The 23331-nt window shown below is 38.8% G+C and overlaps 1 protein-coding gene across 8 annotated transcripts in view; it reads right to left on the reverse strand.

The window, feature by feature from the left end:
* The window catches only part of GULP1 (GULP PTB domain containing engulfment adaptor 1), a 198181-nt gene that overhangs the window by 50173 nt on the left and 124677 nt on the right, over positions 1-23331 (reverse strand). For all 8 annotated transcript variants that reach the window (XM_089502038.1, XM_089502036.1, XM_089502037.1 and 5 more), the window contains one exon: positions 17205-17266. In XM_089502038.1, coding sequence (XP_089358164.1) covers positions 17205-17266 — 62 coding nt within the window. The remainder of the gene's footprint in view (positions 1-17204; positions 17267-23331) is intronic.

Consider the following 23331-nt stretch of genomic DNA (forward strand, 5'->3'; position numbering starts at 1 on the left):
CCTGGGTGGTTTTCATTTGCTGAGTCTTGATTTTGGTGTTTTTCAGGACTGGTAACTGATTCTTGCCCCATGCCACTTCACCCAAACTGTGACAATATAAAACATACATGGCCAACTGCATCAACATGTAACTGTTGTGTGTAAGACTGGGAAGACTATGTAACCTCAATGCAAGGTGAGCTCCAATGGGAACACATTTATCATCATTGGGTGGACTGAAGTGAAGCTTGCTGCCTTAGTATCTGCTCTGAGGAAGGTCCTGTCCCTACAGGATCATGTGAAAACAGTGAGATTCCTGGAAAGAAGAAGAATGTACTGTGGGAGGAAATGTCAACCCTGTCTTGGTGCCATACCCTACAAACAGGCTTTGTCAGGTGACCACAGGGACCTATTTTTATGTTCCTAGAAGCAAGAAGGAAAGTAATTTTTTATACAAAAAACATCACACTTTGTGCATAGTTTTTACATTTGTATTTTGTGCAAAACATTGTAACACTTTTTGAGGAAAGCCCAATATCCCCCTGTGATGAGTCACCAGGCAGAGAATTCCCAAAAGCCAATCCTGGTTCAGGCTGGCTGTAAGCGGAGTGGCTGCCATGGGAGGAATGGCTATGAAAGGGAGGAGTCAGCCAGAAAGAGTCAAGAGTAGAGATAATCACAAAGCGGATTGCTCCCATCCTTAACCTGTTGTATTTGCGCAATCGAGGGGGGGGGGAGATTATCATACCCCTGCATGCTAATCTTCTCCCACCCATAAAGAGTAATGGATCCGTCATTTGGTATTAATAGGAGTTTCCCCGAAATGATAGATTTATTACTCTTTATGGATGGGAGAAGAACGGGATAAGCATGTGGAGAGTGTGATAGTCATCCCCCTGATCACGTGAATACCATGGGTTAAGGATGGGAGCAATCTGCTTTGCTCCCATCTGATAATCTCCAAGGTGTCACTACTGTGAGAAGTGAAGAGGTTTAGTGAGAGAAGGGAGAGTGTGTCAGGTTAAGATCAGTTCAGAGCAGTTCAGATCTGTTCTGAGAGGTGTCAGTTGGAATTCAGGACAGGGTACCTTTGCAAAATTCAGAGTTCTGTCGAAAAGATCAATAGCGTAAGAGGAAAAGATTAAGAGAAGCAAGAAACAGTTTAGGCTTGAAAGTGTTCAACTAGAGAACTGAATAAGAAAAAACTTGTAACTGTGACTACTGTAACTATACAATCTGTGAAACCACCTGGAAAAATGTACAGTCTTAATACATGCTTGTAAATAAAAGTTAAAGTTCATTTATTTCAAAAAGGAGTACTAGCTGAATGATTACAAGAATAACAACACAGATATTGTGCTACCAAAGATAAAACACATGTAAGAGAAGGACACTGGGGACCCCAACCCTAATTCACTTAAAAGCAAGTGTATACAAGGGGCAAGTGTCAAGACCAAGGGGTCAAGGGATGTTTCTGAGGTAAAAAGACAACCCCAGAGCAATGGCGGGAAGATTGCCTTGGCCAGACCCCCTCCCCAAAGAAGGAGCAGAAAAAGGAGAAGCAGCAGCAATAATAACATAAACTTGCGTAGCAATAACTTAAATAACTGCAGCTCTTCTATTTGTGTGAAATACTGGTTTTCATTAACTTTTCACACAAAACATCACAGCTGTGCATTTCATCAACTACAGAAGGGAATGTTCAGTCTACAAAAAACAAAAGTAGTGTAATATATAACATAGTAAGACCAATTATTGTTTCTTTGGTTGTTCTGTCAATTGGTTATTTTCCTGATATCATCCAGTGTATTGGAAGAGATTGCAATGCTCAAAATCAAGGTTATTCAGCTATACATATTGTAACAAGGGCGCGTTACAGATGGGCCCATGAGGCGCCGTCATTACGCGCGAGGGACAGCGCTTCCTGACGTGCCTTGCCCCTCACGTGTAATGACTACGTCAAAATGGCATCGCTGCATACAGATGGGTGCTGCCATTTTGACGTAGCGGATGCTCTGCATCCGCACGTCGCTCGGTGGAAGTGACGCCGCGAGTGCGCACTTCGGCACTTGCGGCGTCTCTTCCGGGCCGCAGGAAGGAGCGTGAAAATCGCGCTCCTTATTTGCAGCATCTGGGAACCGCGCCGTTTGGCTGCTGCGGTTCCCGGACGCTGCAACTGGCGGCGGCATGAGACCGCCCCTTCTAGGCAGTCTGTAACGCGCCTATGATAATGTTTAATAACTCTCTAGTTCTTTCTTGTATATTAGAAAGACGTTGGTTGGGGTAGTTAATCCAACAGGCTCAATGAGAGAATGTGAAAATAATAATAATAATAATAATAATAATAATAATAATAATACCACACACCCCAAAACAAACAAACAAATTCTGCAAACAAGGGACAATGTTTAAATTTTCTATTTGGCCAAACTCAAATTAGAATTACTTCTATCAGCCACTGGTGCCAACCAGTTGGATATATGCAGCCTCCACTTGTTTTCTCTTATGTGTATCTCTTTATGTATCTTCCACCTAAATCTAGGCAGAACTTTCCAAAGTAGGCTATTTCTGTAAATATCTACAGGAGCATTTAGAGGTTATTGCTATTCTGCTAATGAGCAACAGTAATTAACGGGAGACAACCTGAGACTCAAACCATAAGAGGAGTAGGGGACTATATGGACCAATAATTTTTTAAAAGTCTGACATGGCTTGAGTTCCTGTTAGATGTGAGCTCTGCCACTTAGAAATTTAGACCACTCTAGAAGCATTTTAATGTTCTACTATACACTACTTGTATCATTATAGTGAGTTACAGGAACAAATCATGAGTGTCAAACTGACAACCTGGCCATTTCCTCTCATTCTTAAACCTGATATACTAACTCAACATTCTGTATTAGTCAAATGTATTTTCACAAATAAAACATTAGGGTTTAAATGTATTGTTAGTCCCAATTATTATAAAACAGAATAAGTAGTAGTTGTATACTCTCATTGGTTCATCATACAGCAAAGTGATAATCTAGTTGTGACTAGCAACTGGATTCAGTTCTAGACCTTTTTTTTAAAATCATTTTCAACAACTTTAAAAACCTTCTGTCCATAAAAATTAACAAATTAGATTCCTATATACTAACAGCAACTTCAGTGGTATTAGAACACAATACACAGAATTGTATACATATTTATTGACTCACACATCTCCATTACATCTCAGTGCATTATGGTTTTCTCTGTATTCTAGAACATGAAATTTTGAAGAGGTGGTGGTTATAGTACACAATATAGGGCTATACAAAAGAATGTTGAATTTTCACTCTGTTTATGTTATATGAAAAATTCTTGGAAATTAGTTTCTAAATATGTTCTGTTTACTTTCTTCTTCCAGCACAAAAGTTGGAAATCACATTTGGATGACTCAACAAGAATTTTAAGACATACAAAAACATTATATAAATCCTTCTTTTCCAGTAGAGAGCAGTACAGGATTTGCTGCTACAATGACAGGCATTGTTTCTTTATTCCTGTCTTACCAAATTATTCTTCAGATTTCATAATGACTTTAATCACTGAATGCCAACAAGTTTTCTTTTGCCAACAATGAAAGCAGCAACAAGAAATAGTGTGGAACTTTATAAGTAAAAGCATTATTGTAATTTTTTTGTAGGCTAAACCTATGTCAAACCTATGAGATATAACCTGTGCTGCAATATCACATATACATGTTTTCTCTTTACCCATGTGAACAGTGTGCTGAAAAGACCTTGAAATCCAAGAAATCAAGTGGATCTCAAACATAAATCTCTCTCCATTCCACAAAAGATACAAAAATAGTAGTCTGAATCTTAAGCCAGAAAATATATTGTCAAGCATGACATCTCACCATAGATGTTTATTATTTATTCATTTATTTAATGCATAACCCACTTTTCTCACCATGGGACCCAATGTGACTTATACCATATGTTAAAACAATACAGCTAAAACAGTCTGAAATACAAACATTTGAAAAGCTTTAAACACAATCCGCTTAACATTATTTTAAAACATTTAAAAGCACATTATAACTTTGTATACACTAAAAACCAGCACACCCATTGCACTACCCAAACCAAGCTGAAAGGCTGTTTAAATAAGAAGTTCTGTCTGCAGGTGAAATAAGAGCAGGAAGGGGGCCAACCAAACCTCCCTTGGCAGAGAGTTCCATAACTTGGGAGCAGCCACTAAGAAGGCTCTTTCTTGGGTCCCCACCAGCTGTATCTGTATGGAAGTTGGAGTGAAAGAAAGCCATCCTTAAAATAAGGGTAAGTTCATATAGGGATACACTTTCAGACAGTCTGGACCTAAACTATATAGGGCTTTATAGGTCATAAACAGCACTTTTAATTCTACCCAGAAACTGACCAGCAGCCAATGAAATTGTTTCAGCAAGGGAGTTATATGATCCCTATAACTGGCCCTTATTAGCAGTCTAGCTGCATTGCTTTGGACCTACTTAAGTTTCTGAACAGTTTGCAAAGATAATTCCCAGGTAGATCAGATAATAGTAATCCAAAAAGAATGCAATCAAGGAATGAATTACCATGGCCAAATCTGACATCTCAAGGAATGGATGTAGATGGTGCAATAGTTTTATTTGTGAAAACTTATTTCTAGACACTGTAGAAACCTGGGCATCCAAGCTCAGGGTTGAGTCCAAGAGTACACCCAAGCTACAAACCTGAGATTTCTGGGGGAATGTTACCCAGTCCAGCACAGGCTGAATCCCTCTTCCCTGATTTGCCTGTTGACTAAGAATTTATCTGTCTTGTCTGAATTAAATTTCAATTTGCTACCTTCATCTGGTCCATTACTGACAACAGCCACTGGTTTAGTAAAAAAACAAATTAGATGGAAAGGAGAGATATAGTTCAGCATCATTAGTGTGACAACAAACCCCAAATCTCTGGACAACCTCTTTCAGCAGTTTCATATAAATGTTAAAAAGCATGGGAGACAGAACTGAGCCCCAAGCAACACTACAGACTAATGGCCAGGGTGTCAAACAGGCATCCTCCAGCATCACCAACTAAGTGCTCCCCTCCAAGGAATGAAGCCACTCTAAAACAGTACTTCCAATTTCCATCCCTGAAAGGCAGTCCAGAATACAATGAGTGATGGTACTGAAAGCTTCTGAGATGTCCAGTACAACCAACAAAAACACACTCCTCCTTAGATTATCCACCAAGGTGACTATTGCTTTTTCTGTTCTATAACCAGGCCTGAAGTCAGACTGAAATGGATCTAGACAAACTGTTTCACCAGGAACCTCTGAAGCTGGGATCTTGCCTTGCACTCAAGGATCTTGCCCCACAAAAAAGTATTATTTGAGACAGGTCAGTAATTGTCTACTACAGTAGGATTTGAGGAGGTTTCCCCCCCCCCCCCAGCAAAGCCTTGCCTTTTTTTTTTTTTTTTTTTTTTTTTTTTTTTTTAGGTAGAACGGAATCCTGCTTTGCTGCAGCAACTCCTATTACCCACTCAACCAGTCCTCCCCTGGGTATTTTAAGAAGCCATGAAGGGCATGAATCCAACATACACATAGTGACGCTCACCTCTCCAAGGATCCTGTCCTCATCCTCAGGCTGCATGAACTGAAAGTTATTCTTTAACACAAGATAAGCAGGCACCAAGATTATATCCAGGGAGTCTGTATCAACTATAGTATCCAACTCAGATACATTCTGAGTGATTTTATCTGCAAAGTATGTAACAAATTCCTCACAGTTGGTTGTCAAGTAATTTTAATTTTGTTCTTGTAGGGCAGAGTGAAAAGACCCCCTAAGCATGTGAGACTGCTTTGCTGGTCACCTCTGTGGAAATGCTTTAGTAGCAGAGAAATATGTTTTCTTCACTGACATTATTGCAACAGAGCAGATCTTTCAATGAGTTCTAGCCTGTGTTCAGTCAGACCTGTTTTGAGTTTTCCACCATCAACACTCTGGTTTCTGTTCTACTCATTGGATTGCTGCCAGCTCCTCTAGTAAATGAAGGAACTTAGGGCCCGAACAGACAGGCCAAAATAAAGCTGCTTTGGGTCACTTTGGAGGTATGATATTTAAATGATGCAGGTGTATTAAAAGGCTGGAAGATATGCCAAAGTCATGCTCCAGTCCTAAGGCCCCTACTTAGCTTCTCTCTGTGGGAGGGAACAAGCAGGAACAATCATGTCCACCAACCTAGTTTCGCCATTCCAGAGATTAACCAGGGCATAGACAGGATCATCTATCATAGCCACAGGAAACTCACCAAGAGTCATCAGGAATTCATCTTGATCCATAAGCCACTTGGGGCATATTCCCAACCCTGCAGAGTTCCTGAGTCCCAATGAATCTAAACCCTACCAGTTAATGATCTGTCCATGACAATGGAGCTATAGGAAGTTCCTCTGCACTCAGACCACCATAATCCTGTCCAGCATAGACAAATAAGTCCAGTGTGTCCTGCAGCATGGGTAGCACCAGATACTACGTGGGACAAGCCTATGGTTCCCCTTAGGGACATGAAAGGCTGATCTGTTGTTGTTAGACTGACCTCAGCATGGATACTGAGGTCCCACAGCATATCAAGCTGAGAAGACTCCAACATCATCTATTAAACCAAATCTGAGGAATGGAAACTGTTGAGTAGTGGGGAAGGGCAGTACACCAACAGAATCCTTATTCTGTCCTGGCCACCCACCTTCAAATACACACAATTCAACCCAGTAGACTGTGGGACAGAGCACTTGTTAAGGGAGACTGAATCCTCACAGAGCAATGTAATGCCATCTCTCCACCACACCTAAGGGCTCACCTGCAGCCATACAGGGAACCCAGAGAGACAAAGCCGAGAGATAATATCCGCTCCTTCCCGACACACACACACAGCTCCAGCCAGCCAGGACTCTGTACTGCAGGCCAGGCCAGCATGTTCATCCAGGATTAGATCCTGGATCAAAAGTGTTTTTTCCCCCATTTTACTGACCTGGCATCAAGCAGCAGCATTTTTAGGCCAGGGGGACTGTTGCCAAGGTTACCCAGGCTATTTGAAGTAGAGGAGAGTCTGGGGCAACCAGCATCCTGTGGCTTTCCTCTCTCTTGGGACATCATCACACGAGCCCTTTTCTCATTGCAGTCATGGAAGTAAAACAAAATGCAAACTTATGGCTTGCAGGGCAGACATCTCTGCACCTCTCTCATTTGTGCGACTGGGGCTGCTACCCCCCATCACATTCTCTTCCTGTCCTCTCCCTTAACCTCACCCACCCTCCAGGTGGAATTTAAGCAGTTAAAAGTTATTTAAAACTTCAATTGGGGTCCTGAGCTGCAGAATTGAGAGAAGAACTGAAAAATGATAATAAAAAGACTAGTGAGGGGGAGGGAGAAAGGGGGAGGAGGGGACCTTGCCATCACATGACTGGCAATCACTCAAGTGATCCAAGAATGACTTTTCACACCTAGGGCATTGGGGGATTGCCAAGTCATTCACGGGTTTTCCCCATGCATGAAAAGGGGTGGCTAGGATATAGGGCAGCTATGGATAGAAAGTGGCATCACGTGGTCAGTATTGCAGAAGTTGCTTCCATCCCAGGGAAATCACAGTTTAAAAGATGCATGCGGTAATCTCCTTGGATTGCTTGGGTTGGATTGGATGCTGTAGATGCTATAATTAGGATGGAAGTTGTTTAATGGCTGAAAGGAAACAAAACTTTCCCAATTGTGCCATGGTAAAAAAGAAAAAAAGAAAGAAGCAAACTAACATTAAATGACACAGATGACATAACAAAATTGGTACTTTTGGAAAACAAAACATGAAATTGGAACCAAAGACCTATTTTCAGCATGCATTGCAAATATAGATTTTTACAAAGAGGCAATTATATTCAGAGATACCTTCAATATATACAAAAACACTTCTCAATTGTTTTTAATAGGAAGATACAATATAAAGCTTGATAAACAACATATAACACAATTCATTCAGTCATTCTTTCATATAATTTCTCACATGGAGAAATTATATAATTTAAACCACAAATGACAACCACAAACATTTTCAGGATCCTAATGGTTAGAAGCTAAATCTGTGACACTGGTATCTGTCCTACTTCACAAAGGAAAATAACCCCAAAACATGGTCAGTTTTCTTTTAGATAGTCTCAAAGAGTGTGAAGATGTACTTTTTTAAAAAAAAGAAAAAAGAGGAAACTCATTCTTACAGTTCTCTCTTCTGCAGTAAACCTTGGCTTTCCCAATGTCTGGGCTGCTTTTGAAAGATGTACTTATCAGCTAAATGAATGCTGACTGAATTATCAATCTGCCACCTCTTTCCATTCTCCAGGCTAATTGTCCACGTGTTTTTAAAGTTTCATTTTCAACTGTCTCCAGCTTCTTGGTGTTTCTATTTTAAAACACACTTAGCTTCTAAACAGTTGGGGTTTCAGTGACAGCATCCCTAATCAGTTAGTGAAACACCAAGCCAGCATCTGCAACAAACATACAGACCCTACTCCTGATCTTGGAGGAAATATTTTATGTGTGAACAAACTGAAACAATTGTGCTTCCTCTACAGTTCCACAGCTCATAGTTTCTACAGGCTAATGAGTCTAATCCATACATTCCTGGCAGAGGATTTTCAAAATAAGTGATAAAATATATCTACAAAAGTGGAATTTAAAAAAGGATTTTGGAAATTACCCAAAGATTGCTCTTGCTTCTGGGAACATTTATTGGCTTTGCTTCATTGTGAACAAATGTGATTTATTTCATTTTTAACTCAAGCCAATAACATATCACTTGCGATCCAATGGAACTATTATTACAGATCAATCGGCCGGGGGAAGCACAGCATGAAACCCATGACAAATAACTGAAATCAAGTGTAAATGCACACACACTTCTCACTACAGCTTCAGGTAAAGAACATATTTCATCCACTGGCTCAGCCTGGCTTTACTGTGAAAAAGAACAAAGATGACTACAACAGTTGTCTTTCCTCATAAAATAGCTGGTTCTGATCCCTGCAACTTTATACAAGATATTTTCTTTTCAGGCAACAATAAAGAAAGCTAAGTCAGTGCATTTTAGCAAGTCATTAGGAATGCTTTTTAAGTCACTGTCTTGGTATGCAAATGGTACCTGAGAGTATAGAATGTATTCCTGTAGAGAAATACTTGCTTACATCCCACTGCCTCATATCTTTCCACTTTAATTTTTTATCCAGATGCTCTCCATCTGGCTTCCAAGATTTAAATCCTGGATCTCTTCACAGGTGTAAACATCCCTGACATATAAGGCTACTCCTCTTCCTTTCCTATTTCTCTTTAAAAGGTTATACCCATCTATTACTACATTCCAATCAGGAGATTCATCCTACCAGGTTTCAGTGATGCCTATTATATTGTATTTGGTTAGCTGTGCTAGGAATAAATCACCAGGAACAGATGATATTCCAATCGAACTAATAAAATTCACACAGGCAGAAGCAACTCTAGTGTTAACTAAAATATGCCAACAAATATGGAAAACAAAACTGTGGCCACCACACAAAAAAGGGCACATAACTTTAGGACCATAGAATTAATCTCCCATGCAAGCAAAATTATGCTGAAAATTTTGCATCATAGATTGCAATCACATATTGAGACAGAAATCCAGGAGGTGCAAGCAAGTTAAAGAAAAGAAGAGGCACTAGCAACCACATCACAAACATACAATAGATAATGGAGTGAACCAAAGAATTCCAGAAGAAAATCAGGTTGTGCTTTATATAGTCCGCCTTCCATATCCACAAATTTTTTTATCCATGGACTCAAGTATCCATGGCTTGAAAATATATATTTTTAAATATATACATTCAAAAATCATCAAATCTTGATTTTACCATTTTATGTAAGACACCATTTTACTATGCCACTGATTTTAATGGGATTGAGCTTCTAAAGATCTTGGTATCCATGGAAGGGTCCTGGAACCAAAGCCCAGCTGATACTAAGGGCCCACTGTCAATTATAGCATAGCCTTTGACTGCATAGATCATGAAAAGCTATGGAATGCTCTTAAAGAAATGACTGTGTCAATACATTTGATAGTCCTGATGAGAAATCTGTATTGAGAACAAAAGGCTACTGTTAGAACAGGATATGAAGAAACAAAATAGTTCCCAATTGGCAAAGGGGTCAGGCAAAGCTGCATTCTATCATCCTGTTGAACAAACTTGTATGCAGAAAATACCATATGAAGAGCAGGCTTAGACATGAAAGAAGGAGGACTGAAGACAGAAGAAACATAAACAATCAAAGATATACAGATGGTACCATGCTATTAGTGGAAAACATCATAGACTTGGAACAATTACTAAGGAAGGTAAAAGAAGAAAGGGCAAAGGCAGGCTTAACACTGAACAACTGCCACATTGCCCTCAACAAGCTGGGTACTCAATTTTACCAACCCACAAAAGGATGGAAAGCTGTGTGGACCCAGGAGCCCTCCTCTAGGATAAAACAGAATTAATATTAATATTACAATATTGTGGCTACAGTACCAGCATTTAACCACTGTGGCACCAGGACTCCTTTATGTCTCTTGAGCTTATCACTTGGCATTTTAAATCAGCTCCAGCCTCCTGCCAAGCGATAAGCTCCTCTGTCTTGAAGATTCTATTGTTTCTCTACAATTGCCATTATTATAACATTGCACCATATAATTAATTTTTATTTATTTGTTTTTTCCACATCCCGTTGATATCATTGACATATAAACCAACATAATTATATTTCAATTTACATTCTGAATTACGGTTTCTTAAGTATAGTTATTTGATATGCTTGCTAACATTCTAGTTTTTAATTTACATTTTTTAAATGAAAGTAATTTTACTCAAAATAATAGCTTTCAAAACTCTTAAATCATGAATACCAAGTTTCATGGAGTTCAGTTTCCTAAATTGGGGGTGTGGGAGTTAGAAAGCAGCAACTCTGTCTCAGCTTTCTGCTTCTGATTTTTTAACAGGAATATAAAATGTTCTCCCTTGGAAGTTACAGGATACATTATGACAATATGCTGAGAAGCCTCCTTTGTGCCAATGGCTAGGACTTTTGAGCAATTCACGAGAACCTAATTCATCACTGGCATCCCATGAATGAGCTAGTGACAATGGGACAGCAGGATACTCTTCCTGCTCATCATGAAAGGTACCTGAAGCACTCTTGTTTGTTCATCTTGGAATACCAATTATAGTAACATGATTCAGTTTCTTATTGGGCTGCTCACTCTCTGCTGAATCCCCTTACTTGCATTTATTGATTTATGCACTTCACATTTCTTTATTTATGCAGCAAATTTTCTTCGCTGCCCTGAACTGGAGAATACACACTTTCCTCATGACACATATTTAAAAGCACTCCTTATCACTAATTAGCCACATGGTACCTTTATGTCTTTGCATGAAATTGCACTTTCAAATTGCTTAGATGTCATTTGATCCTCTTTGCTCCTCATTGCTCAGCCAGGGGTCACCTTATTGTTCCCACTACCAGCTCAATCACAATTACTGGCAAATTGCTTAGTAATCTATCACATTGTTATTCAGAACAGCTATGTTATCTCACTTTTAGCTTACTGATTTTTCTATAAACCCTAGAGTTGAAAATCTTTTCCTTAAACATTACTTTGATACTTACTTGTCAAATGAAGTTTGCTTCTGCTTTTCCAACTTTATAGCAGCCAATCAGTACTGCAATACTGCACTTGAAAAATGCTTGGAAATAAGGATGTAGATTAATCTGATTTCATACTATGCTACTATGTACCCTCTCACAAGCAGTATGACCCCAGTATGCCTCTCTGATTTATGCCATAGGATAGTATCACCATTTGAAGTTATACCCCAAGAGATTCCATTCTCAAAGATAGGTTCTATGGGATGCATACCTTAAAGGGCTTTGAAACTGCTTATGAAAGACTACAAGCTCCAGAAAACTGAGAGTAAATTGAGTGCCACCAAACTAGCACTCTGTCTTAGATGAATCTTATAACCATCTTAGCTTACCAGAGCAACCTATCATTGTTGGTCCAAGAGATGCTTTAATTACCACACCCCAATTCCACCCTGATGCCAACGTTTCTTGCCGGTCTGCAGAAGCTCTTAGTCCAATACTCAAACCGCTATGCCACACTGGCTCGCATTGACCAGGATGTTATTTTATTATATTCCTAATCTACAAAGTGTTTGCATAACGTTTTGATTATCATACTTGCAAAGAAATATGCTATTAAAAAGAGTGATGTAATACTGTATATAGCATTATATCATTCTCTTCAACAAAGCAAAACAATAACTGGCATGTTATTGATTTCAGTGGTAGTGTTATGGAGATGCCTAATGGCACTTAATTTGGTTGGGTTATGCATAAAACTTGGGACATAACATAGCAAAAATATTTCCCTGTCATTTTTTACTACACAGTGTCATAGTTTACAGCCTATATAGTTCAGTACAACAAGCCTGAGTTATTTTATTGTGGTTGCAACAAAATAATCCCCATCTTGGTGACGGGGATGAGTTTTATCAGCTACAGTTTTTTTATGAGTGTCATGTCAGTAGCAACAGAGTTTCAGAAAGTTTCCTTACAGTAAAATCCTACTTTTTATATTTTACCAACAATGCTGTTCAAAAATGTCATAAAATTACACCTACTGTAACTAAATTCAATTTGAAACTTGACATTGGCTCATAAATCAAAGAAACAAATACAGCAGTTTTTGTTGAGTATCTCCCCTTAACAGAACTTCTACAAGTGTTTTTTTTCTCACAGCCCATAACATTGGATTCAGGATACAAGGTCACATGTGACTAGTATTTGAACTAATGCATACACAATGTAAAACCCCTCTTAGGTATTTCAGTCCTGTTGTCCTATCTTGTATATTCTACTACTGTACTCAAATATAAATGATCTTGAAAGGTAGATTTTTTTTTCATAAACTTTTATATATTTCTTGTAAATGAGAATATAAAATACTCCTCGGGAATTGCATGAGAAAAGTTTGTTTAAAAATGTCAGGAAAGGGGTTTTCAGGAGAAAGCCACAGCTGCCATCTCTTAAAGATCACAGATTTTGAAAAGGTGGACAAAACAAACAACTTAAAACCTTTGCCCTTCTTGTATAAGAAGCCACCAATACCTCTGAGGTATTCATTCCTCAAATCCTGATGTCTGTGTTCAGGGGTGTCTCTAGCCATGTGTGGTGTGTGAGAGTGGGGTACTGCTGCTGCTGGACAGCTTCTTCTAGGCCTAGCAGGACTGCTGGCTGAGCATGAAATAGTAGCAACCCACTCCCACCAGTGTCTAATGGTGGGAAGGGGCTGCCTTCTGGGTCTGGCAGCTCATCTGGCTGCAGCTACATCGAACCCCAAAAAAGCTGATAAAAAGAGGAGAGGAGTATTAAAAATCATCCACGCTGGGTGTCAAATATACTAGATACACCACTGTCTGCAGTTACATATCATCCCAGGACTGATTACTATTACTATTTTGCTATAGGCTAAACTAGACATAACACAGACTATTGTGGAGGTGTTAATTAGGAGCACAAATTAATTCTCTAGATTAGGTTGTGATGTTTTAGAGGAGGTTAATGAGCCCATGCTTCTCATTCAGCTCTACCAACACCACTGCCAAGAGGCTACTAGATTTGCTTAGCAAAAAAGACAGGGCAGGCTTCACCTGTCAGGGGGGCTAGCATCAACTCTGGAATGAATGTGAATGCCCAAAGGACTGTTGGTGCATCCTCTGATTCTTTTTCTTCAAAGGAGGTTCAAACATACCATACCTTCTGTGATAAAAGAGTGTCAGGGTAAAGTAATAGCTCAACGTTTGTATGGTTCTCACTTGTAAAAACTTCCAACTGTTGGAGGCAGTATGGGGCAAATTCCTGTATGTTATTTTTGCTTTCCTAATATCTTGCTTAGAGTGATATCTGGAATGGTTCCCTTGAACCATATGCTTGGCTCTACATAATTACCCACTGCCTTCAGTTTAATCTTACACTTTCTGGAATAGTTCCCTTGATTCTAAAGCACAATTTCTTCTGTAACAGGTTGAAGGCTGTTAAAGTGAAATTACAATGGAATAGGTTCCCCATTTCAGTTCTGTTGTGCTTGGGATTCCTAAGGCCAAAGAAATAATCAAGCAATGGATCTGGCATACAGCCTGGCAGGAAGAGAAAGCAAGACCCTGACACTATTGTGCAGCAGGTAACCATGGCCCAAAGTTTGTTCTGGTCAACTATATTTATACATTGAAACTTTATAAATATCATGGACCTTTTAGTCTGACCCATTTTAACTCTAGGAGATATTTATGAATATCTTATATGCAGCATATATGTTCCTGCTGTTCAGACATGACTGAAACAATTGATTATGTCCTGCTATATTGCCAGTATTATAAGGATATTTGTTCTCAGTTTATAGATCCAATTCAGTAATAGGTACACTTCAAAACTCCAAAGCCCCAATGTTGTTGGCCTATAACTAATTTTCCACAAACTGACAACTGAGACTTGTATTACATCCACAATATTAACATTCATGGCCCAAACACTCATTATTTTTGGCCTGACAATAAGCCTCTTCCCCCACACATACCATAACTCCATACCATTGTGGTTAAAAGAATCTGTCTATTTTGCATTCTCTCACATTTGATGTTTTTAACATCACATTATTTCTACTCCAAGAATGTATTCTACAAATTTTGGAAAATTGATCTCTCCACTCAGCCATGTTGTTTAGACGATGCATGCCCCCAAACCAGCAGGAAGCCACCATAAAGGCATCTGGTCTGACCACATAGTGGGTAGCTTTGCAGAGCTTGCGGCATGGTGTTTATATGTTGCAGGAGCACCGCAAAGCTGCTTTCTGCCACTTCTTTTTGGGATGCCAAAAAGCTGGATCAGGGCTGCAATGTTTGGTTACCGTGGCGCTGATCCAGCGACCAAAGTGGGGGCATCAAGTTGCCCCTTCAGGGCCATCTGTTTCAGGCATTCTCCTTCCCCACTGCCATCCCCCGTTTTATTTATTTATTTATTTATTTCCTGCTCCTTTCCCAGGACTGGGACTCAGAGAGGCTTTCTTGTGTGTGTGTTTTGTATGTTTAGTGCGTTTGCCATTTTTGAAGGCTAGGTATAAATGCATATCTTAAAGAAATCATAACTCTTGCTGCCTCTGAGAAAATAAGAATGATCAATCATTTATCAGTTAGATAATAAAATGGTTGTGTAACCCTTCTAAAACAGCTTTTCTAACAACTTCCTGGCAGAGTTTTAGTAATCACTCATGTCCAAGATTTACTTATTTATTTATAGCATTTATAGCCCACCCTTCGGTCAAAAATGCTCCAAGAGCAATTACAAATTGTTAATTTGACAGTTCCTTGTCATCAGGCTTACGGTCTAATAAGACACAACACACAAGAAAAAGGGGGGTGAGAACTTTAAAACAACATCTAGTAGCCTGAACATTTATGTTGAGTGCTTATTTTTAGCTCTTGAGATTAGTGGACCCCCTAGGTCAGAATTAGTTTGAACCTGGGGAAGATTTCTTGAATTAGTTTTAACTTGGGGAAGATTTCTTTAAAGTTTTAAATTAATTTTATATCTGATAAAGGCTTCCATGCTGCACAACCAATCTCACATAATGACTATTTTTGAAGATATCCTCGTTGAACTAATGGTCAACTGCAACATGATTTGTCCTATACTGAGAAGATTTTGTGAGAAATTTCTGCAAACAACAATACTGTACAAAAATATATTGTGGGGCAGGGAGAAGTGGGAGAATGTGCAGAAAAATCAGTGTTTTCTCTGCAAAACCAATGATTTTGCAAAAACAAAAACAAAAAAAAAATGCAAAAAGGCTTCCACTGTGGGGAAAAAAACCATTAAAATGCATAAAAACTCAAAAATCTCACCTTGTAAACCCCTCTGAAGTTTTCCATTCATTTGTATGAGAACAACCTAAACAAACATTTTCCTCCTTACCAATAACTTTTCCTGATATGACTTACCTGACAGTCCTCCTTTTATTTTCTACATTTATCAGCTGGATGGAAGTGCTCCATTGTTATAACATGCCTCAATATTCAAGTCATTACCCAATATTCTAAACTGCTTGATAAATAAACATTTGCCATTAAGGTACTTTGGGAATAATGAGGAATCCACATCCCGTAGCTATGCTGTGCATGGCTTGAGGCAGCAGCAAAAGCCTAAGGACTACTATAGCATTTCTGCATATAAAACATCCTTCTTATCTCATGTCATCTTATGAAATGTGGGCATGGGAAGAAGTGTCAGGGAGTGTTATTTTTAACAGATGGGTCTGGATTTGATCTGAAATGGACTCAAGAAGATAAACCAATACAGATTGGTCAGGACATGGGAGTTTGTGAACAATAATGCATCTCATTGCTTTCTCATTCTAGCCAATACAGTCGTCCCTCTATTTTTGCAGGGATCCATTCCGGACCCTCACCCCACAAAAATGGAAATTCACAAATATTCAAGCTCCATTGGCTTGAATGGCCCTGTGTTGTTGGCACACATGCCATTTTAACCCTCTCTGCTTGCCGGTCCGTGAAGGACCGAGATCGTGTACTTGGTCAGTGAAAATAGAGGGACGACTGTACTTACATCAGCATCCATCTCTTTAAACCTGATCTCTATAATCAGTTTTCTCTTCATTGCAGCAATCCCAACAAAGAAAACAAAAAGAACTCCTGCATGTAGGAATGAGATTAAGTGATACAAGCAATCAGATGCAATATGTTTATCAGCATCCACCCCCCCCCCCCCCCCAAGATCAGTTTTTCAAGTGTACAGAAACATCAGGTAGAGAGACCGGTTGAGATCACTTTTTTCTTCTCACCATAGTGTTCATCACAGGAGCAGCAGTCAGGGAAGCAGGTGGGTTCGGGAGGATTGGCCTTTTTTTAGAGGGAAAGATCAGATCACACATACACCTCCCCCTGAGAGAATTTCTGTCTTAATACTGTAGGTAAGTATTACAATTTTGTCTTGCATGATGCATCCTAAGAGCAGGAAGCAGTTTTCACAGAAGGAAAGTAAAGACAGAAGTTAGACAAAATGCCAGTCTTCAGGTAGGGAGAAACAAATGTAAGTAAACAGACCTCTCCTCACCTTTACATTGTAGGGGATATAGTGTTTTGATAAAGCTTCAGGAGTGTGCATCCATGTTTTGTCTGCAAAAGGAAAAATACACACAATTTAGTCTCACTTGTTCTCATGTTCCTTATGTCCCTTTTGGACAGGCATCTCACCATTGTTTATACTATAGCTGTAAATGGTTTTCCTCAAAGAAAACAACACTGAAAACAAATTTGGAAGATTATGGGCCTGAACAGACAGGCCAAAATAAAGCTGCTTTGGGTCACTTTGGAGGTATGTTGTTTAAATGCTGCATGCGTGCTAAGAGGCCGGAAGCCACGCCAAACCCACACTCCAGTACTAAGCACCAGAGAGCAACTTCTGGCCTCTTAAGATGTGTGTATCATTTAAACAGCATACCTCCAAAGTGACCCGAAGCAGCTTTATTTTGGCCTGTCTGTTCAGACCCTATCTAAATATGTAACAAGCACATATTTAAAAGTTAACTAGTTGTGTTGGTTTAGATTTCCAAATAACTGACTCATTAATTTAAATGCGGCTTTCTTGAGCATTTCAAGTGCGTCACATATACTGTCTAAGTTAGGAATGGTAAACATCTCGTTGGCCTTTCATCCCTATTGGTGCTAACCAGCCTAGTGAATAGTAAAGAATCATAAGACTTACAGGCCAACAGTATCTGGAGAACCCTATTATTCTCATTCATAGGAACATTCTAAGGTTGACCACCTTTCTTAAGTTACAGATAGGACAACTGAATGAATAACATCCAGCTGTTTCCTACAGTAATGGAAAACACACAGTATTTCTTTCCCCCTCCTACCCTCTGGCACGAGTCTTGTTATATGTGTCAAGTTTAGGTAGGGCAACTACAAAACTGTCTGGGAGGGTAGTCACTGCCCTTCAGCTTTATAAGAGACAAGTTGTAGCATAAGGTTTCATAGATTTGGTTTACTTCTTCAGATGCATAACTCATCCATGGAAGTTATTAAGCCTTAGATCTGGCAAGTTTGCACTGAGAAAGCATTTTCCCTGTCCTTGCTGTTTAACTCTAAGCTATAAATAATAACATTAAGAGAACACCCTCAGTGGAAATTTCAGAGATTTTAATAGAGGAATATAAGAGGAAATGATCTGTAAAAATTGTTGGACCAAGCTGTTACACTGCAAATATGGTAAAATCAGTATCTTGTTTACTGTTGCTTATATGTTCTGTGAAGCAACATTGGAGAAGAAGTTGAGACAATTGCAGCAGCTCTATCAATCTCCAAGAAGGTATCGCTCACGCGGGGAGTATGAGGCCCTCCCTTTACAATCACTAAGGATGGCATATACTGAACCTTTCACTGAAGTAAGGCTGACATCACCCAACTAGTGTTATCCCAACATTCTTTGCATTAACAGAATTAGACCAGAGCTGGTATGTTATTAAAGGAGGGAAGCCCCACCTATTTCTGCCTCATAACCTGTTCATTCCATCTCTCTCTCCTCAGTGGTTGACTCCATCCTGACTAAAATGGGTGGACTAGATATGTTGAACAGAGCAACAAAAACTGTGATCCTGCAATGTAGGTTCCCAATTGTGCAATTGCCACAGGGGTCTTGGTGGAGTGGTATACTGGCAGAATACTTCACAGTACACCACAGAGTAGCCAAGCCAAGATCTCGGATGAGAAAGGAAAGCTCAGTATGTCTCGTGTTATAAGGCTTCAACAGAATGTTTTGCTTGATACAAAACCTTTGCCCATTCAATAAGGCTTCATAATGAGATCTGTTTCCACTTTCCATTTCAAGCACCATAGTACATATTTCAGAAGGAAAAGTACTGTATAGCTTTAAAGATTTTTCCATTCACATTTCTTGTATCAAGCTGTGGAGAGTTTCACAGTTTTGCTGCATTCAATTTTTAATACTGATTTTTATTTGAATGTATTCCAATTATGTGTTATCTTTTGTTCTTCATCCCTGAATGGTGCACTTGTCTTTCTGGTACTCTATTTATTATTACTATTTCTTTTAAAATAACTGGAAAGTTAATTCACCAAAGGAAAAAATATCAATTTGAAAGGTATATTTCAATTTGGAGTATTAAGATCTTGTTACAGAATGGCAGTATTTACTTAAAATATAGATTTAAAACTGTCTTTATATTTTCCATCTATTCTCTACATACTTTTTCCCAAACTTTTACTTAATTATTCTTGCACTTTGCTCCTGGCTTTCTTGTTATACTTTGACAGCAGGAATTAATTACTTTATGAAATATATTCCCACTCTCAAATAAAAATCTGTTTAATATGTGATTCGTTAGCATAAAATGAGCAAAGAAAACAATTAAATAGCAAGGGTAAGGTGAAGGCACTACTTCTATTAAACAACAGTAAGCTCCAATGGCATCTCCAGTGGTCTTCTGCTGCCTGAAATAAGAGAAGTGTTCCCCATCACAGTATCCTCATCATGGCCTGACCTCTGAGAGATCTTTTCTATGGATCTGTGGGTGGGGTGTCTGGTAGGTCACCAGGGATGCTTCAGTTTTCCATCCCTTGTTGTGCTTCATGCCAGAGATGGGGACTCTCTGTACCTAGCCAGCCCTACTGAAAATTTCATCCAATTTCTGCCTTTCACAAGCTATCAGAAAGCATTTCTGGCCTCATATTTGGTTTGGGACTGGACTTATGACATTTATTCATGCTGGCACACAATAAGGATACAGTGCAAAGACCTTTCTCATTTTACTGCCTTGTATAGGAACCAATATGGTGTAGTAATTCGAGTACTGAACTACAGTTGGCCCTTCTTATACACGGATTTTTTATTCACAGATTCAAGCATCCATGGTTTGAAAATGTTCAAAAAAATATAAATTTCAAATATCAAACCTTGATTTTCCATTTTTATAAGGGACACCATTTTGCTATGTCATTATATTTAATGGGACTTGAGCATCCACAGATTTTGTTATCAACAGGGGATCTTGGAACCAAACCCCAGCGTATAACAAGGTTCCACTGTATGACAGTGGAAACCCACTGGGGCAAGCCACACTCTCTTGGCCTCAGAGGAAGACAAACACAAGCTTCTCCTGAACAAATCTTGCTGAGAAAACCCCATTAAACATTTGCCTTAGGGTCACCTTAAGTAGGAAATGATTTGAAGGTACACAACAACAATAAACAAATAGGAACTTTAAATCCGCTGAGACAATTTAAGATGGAAGTGTTTATCTGTCAAGCATCTTTGGACATATACCTGCTCTAATCTGTTCTAAGGCAGCTAGATGGACATGGCAATACTGAGCATGGAAGCCATCATATGGAAGTTACCATGTACAACTTAATAGCTGTACTTTGCATTTCAAGTGAAATATTGCCATATTCCTGACCATGCCACTGTGAGCTATGACCTGTTCAGATATGTTTTAGGATGTTTTCAACAATAATCTAAAAGATCTCTTCAATTTTAAATGAAGAATACATAGGACAACTCAAAATTACCAAAATAAAAAAAAGAAGACGAAGACTGAAGAAGGAAGGATTAGTTTATGAGACAAAGAATTTAGTTCTGAAGTAACAGGAAAAGACTGTTAGAAAATTCATGACCATGGGGAAGCGATACCACAATAAGAAGTTTAACTGAAGATTAAGGAAAAGAATCTTGCAGTGGTTGTATTCAATTTAATAGATGAATGGCTTTAACAATAAAATCCTGACAAACATGTTCCTTCACCCATTTTGCGTAGAATTAATTTTAGTGGGGCTTCACAGTTCACCACTTATTTGTTCATTCTGAAATAATAAACAGAATGCAGTTTTTCAAAACAAAGTAATAGAAGAACCAATTTTACAATTATGTTTATCACTGAATCGGCATTCTAGGCTCTCCAAGAATATCAAAACTGGCAAAGGCCTCAGCATAAGAATTTAAATGGCAATTTAAATAGTAGCTAGTAAAATACTGAAATACCACGGTAGACAGTGCAGGCATGGGGTGAAATGAAAAAAAAATTGTAAACAAGCTCTAAGACCGAGCTCAGAGTGAGGGAGTTTGGGGGATTGATAGCCTGAGGGCTAATATAGAAATAAGGTTGGAAAGACCACAGTACATAAGGACCGCGTGAGGGTCCTAAAAGAGAATACTTGTTGTTTAATCAATTTATAAGTTGAAAGAAAGTGTAACAAGAACAAATGAACATAATCTTGTCACAAATGAAACACTGACAACCAACATTTAAATAAAATTTTATTGTTCTTTTATTCAAGCTTGTGTGAACCTGCAATTATTTTCCACACTACTACCTGATAAAGTAAACCCATAGATTATCTGCCGGCCTGAGAGGGAGTTGGCCAGGCAAGTCCAGTTCCATCAGGACTAGCCTGGAAGAAGGAAGAGCCCTCCCTCCAATCCATCTGCCTTGGTCCAGGCCTCAAGGGAGAGAAGAACCACTAGACCTCATCCCCTTTCCCTCCACCATTCCCTTCTCCTTTTGTTTTGTGTCTTTTAGATTGTAAGCCTGAGGGAAGGGAACCGTCTTATTAAAAATAATATTGTAAGCCGCCCTGAGAGCCATTAGGGCTGAAGGGCGGGATATAAATACCTAAATAAATAAATAAATAAATTATAAATAAAAGTACACTGAAACTTTACATCTTCAGACAGCTAGGGTTGCTCACTGAGGTAAAAGAGGTTTGGTGAAGGAGAGGTTTGTCACAACAACATTATCTTCACTGCCCATATACAACACACTTCAGGAAGGCTCTCACCGACACAATTCCCATCCTACAACTAAAGTATCTTTGATGCCACAAATGCACCTTGTAGAATTTTCTATCCAGTAGAAATGTTACAGTGCTAGAAGGTTTTGGAAAGGCTAGATTTTCATATCAGTAAGTAAATACGTTTATTTGTATAGCGTACACCATTACAAAAAGTAATGCATATAAAACATCAAATATAAACATCAAATACATTGCAAAAATAATACATTGCATTACAAGGTTAAAATCATATTTTTAATAAAAAAAACTTGAGGGCTCAGATGAATCTAAATAGGTGTAAGGAACAGATGCACTAAAACTATATAGCACTGGTTTGAAAAGCAGAGGATATACAAGAATAGTTGAGGTTCGAATCTATCCTGTAACTCAACCATCGTCTTTACAAAGCTTCCTCCTTATAATTTATGCTTTAAAAGCAAAACAGACTAGTGATAAAATGTGAGTAAAAGTTGTTTGGTATCAACCCTAAGTCTTTGAATAAGGCATTTCTTGTATCTTTATAAATTGGGCACTCCCATAAGTAATGAGTTAGATTTTCAACTGAATTGGAGCCACATGGGCAGACTCTTTCTTCCCAGATGGTCCTTTCATAACACCCTTGCACCACAGACATGGTCACGGACTGACAATGAAGGGCTGTGAAGGCATATCTCTGTTTGAAGTTAGTTATATTATATAGGCCTGTTACAGACTGCCAAGATAAAGCTGCTTCGGGTCTCTTTGGAGGTATGCTATTTAAATGATGCATTGGTCCTAAGAGTCCAGAGGTTGCACCAAAGCCACACTCCATTCCTAAGCACCGGAGTGCAGCTTTGGTGCAGCTTCCGGATTCTTAGGATGCATGCATCATTTAAACAGTATACCTCCAAAGAGACCCGAAGCAGCTTTATTTTGGCAGTCTGTAACAGGCCTTAGATATTGTGGGTAACTTGTTTGTAAAGGGAGTTTGGCATACCAAGGAGCACATCTTGATAAGCCAATAAAGGTACAATCTAATTGAAAGTCCTGTTTCAAAATGTGGGACTTCATATATTTTACAGCTCTATCATATTTTAAACAGCACAGCAAGTCCTTTGAGAACCCATATGAATCAATAAGTTGTAAAATGTCTTGATTCCAACATAAAAAATGCCTTGTTTTCAAATTTCTTTGAAAGCAATCAATACAAGGACTGTTCCTATCCCTTGAGTAAGTTTCTGACAGTATTTAATAGTTTGAATATGAGTTATAGCCTTTACAGTACGGAGTCCATCTTCCAACTGAAGGACAGAGGTCTCAGTTCCTTTGGGCAGACCTAAAATTGCTCATAAGTAATTATTTTGGACTGTTTCCAAGTTAGATTTTAACTTACGTCCTCATATTTCAGC

Source organism: Sceloporus occidentalis, unplaced genomic scaffold (genome assembly GCF_023333645.1).
Source record: "Sceloporus occidentalis isolate IW3139 unplaced genomic scaffold, rSceOcc1.0.p SCAF_191, whole genome shotgun sequence".
Taxonomy (NCBI): Eukaryota; Metazoa; Chordata; class Lepidosauria; order Squamata; family Phrynosomatidae; genus Sceloporus; species Sceloporus occidentalis.